Below are 3,540 nucleotides of genomic sequence, written 5' to 3' on the forward strand. Positions count from 1 at the left end.
CACACATGTATATACATACATGCATACATATATACATGTACTAGTATGTATGTATGTATATATACATACATATATACAGATACATACATACATACATACATAAATACATATATACATACATATAACTTATTTTTACTGTATTTTTGTATTCTGAGACTTTTAACTTTATATAATAGAATATCTAATAAATAAATGTATCATACTTTTTAAATGATAGAAATTTTGAAAATATAAAATAGATCTCCTTTTACATCAAATGTAATAGTTTGTTTATCTATACTTGAAAAATATAAAATAATGAACTTCAAATTTATTTATCTATATTATCCAACTCCTTTTGAAAAAAATGATTTAATATAAATTTATATATAATACCTCTTTCTAATCACCCATGTGTATAGAAACTACCATTTATTCATTCCATGTGGTTAATAGAAGATAAGGCACTATACAACCATAGTATAGTATGTAAGTTTACACTGCATATAGGACAACAACCTATAGGATATTGTGCAAAGTAATAACAACAAGAGAAAAAAAAGAAAAGATATCTATGCTGTTTTCTTGTTGCAAGAAAATGAGTTACAAGTCGGCGAGGAGTTATGGTTTGACATTTCACTCTACCCACGCCATATGTTTTTATAATCTACTAAAATACGGCATTCACTAAATTCCATTTTTGGTGTTCTGGTATCTAGCGCGTCTTGCTGGTCGGTTGGATTAGCAATGCTTTACTAGTGAAAATAAAACTATCCATGGTTTACGCATCAACTGAAGGCGGTGCTGATATCGTCCTGTCGAACATTTGCTCGATAAATAGCAGTAATGATTCTTACACCTCTTCATCTCAGTCCCACCATAACAACAACAACAACAATTCGGCAAAATATAGTTTGAATTGTTTAGAGTTGGATTATGGATGGTGTCAGAGGCCATGCGCTATTACTTCCATTCCCTGCACAGGGGCACATAACTCCTCTCATGCAATTAGCCAACCTTCTCGTTGCCAACCATATTGTGGTAACGTTTGTTAACACAGATTTTATAGAGAAGCTGTTGAATCCTACGTCTACTCAGTACATGAAGTTCGTGAGCTTCCCAGATGGTCTTCCGCCTGATCATGTCCGCACTTTGAAGTTGCCCGAACTTTGCGAGTCCCTGCAAAAGCATGCCCCATTTCACGTCCACAATATGGTTGAAAAGATTATGCAATCGGTCTGCCTGCCTCCGCTGACAATAATCGTTGCAGACGGAATATTCTCTTTTACTCAGCAGATCGCCGACAACTTTGGCGTACCCAGAGTTGCCTTCTGGACAACTAGTGCCGGCGGTTTCTCTGCTTACTATTACATGCCCCTCCTCATTCACCATGGTTATATACCGCTCAAAGGTAGTAAAAATTTGGTGCTTTGCTTATAGGAATTTATGTATAAGAACTCGGTTATTTTTGTTTAATCGGGGTTGCTGATTGGCTTACAGATGATATAGATAGCTACAAGAACAATGTCATCACTTGTATTCCTGAAATGGAAGCTTTGCGTGTGAAAGATCTGCCCAGCTTTCTAACAGTAACCGACGCCGCCGATTATCTGTTTCAGTACGTGATGAGGGAGGCCCAAAACACTCACCAGGCATCCTTAGTTTTGCTTAACACCTTTCAAGAGTTAGAAGGACCCGTGTTGAACGATTTGAATGCTAAGTTCAATAATAAAGTGCTCTCCATCGGTCCTCTTTTGCTCAGCTCTGCAGGTTATGCCGATGCGATTGCGGGCATGACAAACAGCAGCATATGGAAAGAAGAAAAGTCGTGTCTGGAGTGGCTGGAGAAGCAAAAGGAATCATCAGTAATATATGTGTGCTTCGGAAGCATCACTGTGTTATCAGATGAAGAGCTTGTGGAGTTCGCTTGGGGATTGGAGGCAAGCAATCAGCCATTCTTGTGGGCTATCCGTCCTGATCTTGTCCAAGGCAAGTCTGCCGTGCTGCCTGATGAGTTTGTGGAGATAACAAAGGAGAGAGGCTTTTTCGTTAGCTGGGCCCCACAAAGTAAGGTTCTATCTCATCCCTCTGTGGGAGGGTTTCTTACGCACAGTGGATGGAACTCGACCCTCGAAAGCATAGGCTCGGGCGTGCCCATGATATGCTGGCCCTTCTTTGCAGAGCAACCAACAAACAGGAGATTTGTAGATGATGTTTGGAAGGTGGGTTATGAGATGAGGGAAAATGTTGTAAGAGAAGAGGTGGAAGCGTTGGTGAGGAAGTTGATGAATTTGGAGGATGAGCAAGGCAGAGAGATGAGAGTTAGACTGAAAAAATTCAAAGACAATGCGATTGCTTCTGTCAAAGTGGGCGGAGCTTCTTACAAGAATATGCAGGAATTTTTAAGGCAGATGCAGATGAAGATAGGCAATTGATTTTTTAAGGATTCTCTATTGTCCTGTGGGTCACTGGTTGTTTTTCTTTTCGATAACTTGTTTAATGTCTACATGATAGACGGGGAATCGGAATATTCAGAAACTTCCATTCTTTCTGAAATCACAATTGAGTAGCAAGTAATATGATAAATTTGTTTGACCTAAATTGATATATAGCTTGGTGTAGACTTAAAACAAAGAATCTCTATAGATAGCTACTATAGTATAAATAGAACTCGCCAGCGATTGTTATCCTTAATTTAAAAAAAATCATAGACACAATGACTTACACGCAAGGATCTGTATTAAAAACTTTTTTAAGCCATCTTGACTCGTTACTTATAATATAGGTAGTAGAAAGTGATGTTAATATTCGCGGACATCGCCACCGCATCTCAAATTTATATTTTTAACGCAACTATAAAGAGTTATATATTTAAGTAAAAAATGTACTGATTACAATATAAGAGTCCAAAGAATTAGTATGTCATGATCAACAACAGTTGTTTATGAAGATCTTATTTATTTAGATGTTGTGAATTAAGTTTCAGTTGAAATAACTTTGTCTCTACCTGATCCATTCTCTCTTGTGTTTTATGTTCTCTCCTCTCTACCCAATTTCTACCAAGAATCTTCCTTTTGTCACTTTCTATATGAAATTAATGTTACTTTCCACCTCTCAAACACCATAACAACCAACCCCTTCTGTTTTCTTATCCATCCCTTCTGAGCTTCCTTCCTATCATTCCTCCCCAACTGTCAGACACCCATTTTGTTTTTATGCTACTTCCTTTCAAAATGTTTGCTAACCAAATTTATCTTGAAGACTTATCATGTACCATCATGAAAGTGCTTTCATCTCTGCAGGAGAACGTGAATGGCTTCTTGAAACATGCCAGAGGATTCATTCCTAGACTAATATAGCTTAAATATTTCAAAGTATTTCTAGTGAATTTTGTTGGGCAATAGACCAAGGTAAGAAAATAGTTGTATTCAGTTCTATTTTATACTTTATCATATATGGCACTGAAATTTCTGCTCTACATCTGTTTATAAAAACAAAAAGCTTGTTTAGAAAATGTTCCAAACCTTTTTTTAAATTGATTGTCAACATATATTTGACTTA

The 3,540-nt window shown here is 36.9% G+C and overlaps 1 protein-coding gene across 1 annotated transcript; it reads left to right on the plus strand.

Annotated features, from left to right (window-relative positions):
- The first annotated feature begins 859 nt into the window (after positions 1-859).
- On the plus strand, positions 860-2,543 carry LOC131036714 (linamarin synthase 1-like). The gene is made up of 2 exons (XM_057968676.1): positions 860-1,390; positions 1,480-2,543. Exons 1-2 carry the CDS (start codon positions 916-918, stop codon positions 2,412-2,414), a joined length of 1,410 nt encoding a protein of 469 aa, XP_057824659.1. The 5' UTR covers positions 860-915; the 3' UTR covers positions 2,415-2,543.
- The last annotated feature ends 997 nt before the right edge of the window (positions 2,544-3,540 follow it).

Source organism: Cryptomeria japonica, chromosome 10 (genome assembly GCF_030272615.1).
Source record: "Cryptomeria japonica chromosome 10, Sugi_1.0, whole genome shotgun sequence".
Classification (NCBI taxonomy): Eukaryota; Viridiplantae; Streptophyta; class Pinopsida; order Cupressales; family Cupressaceae; genus Cryptomeria; species Cryptomeria japonica.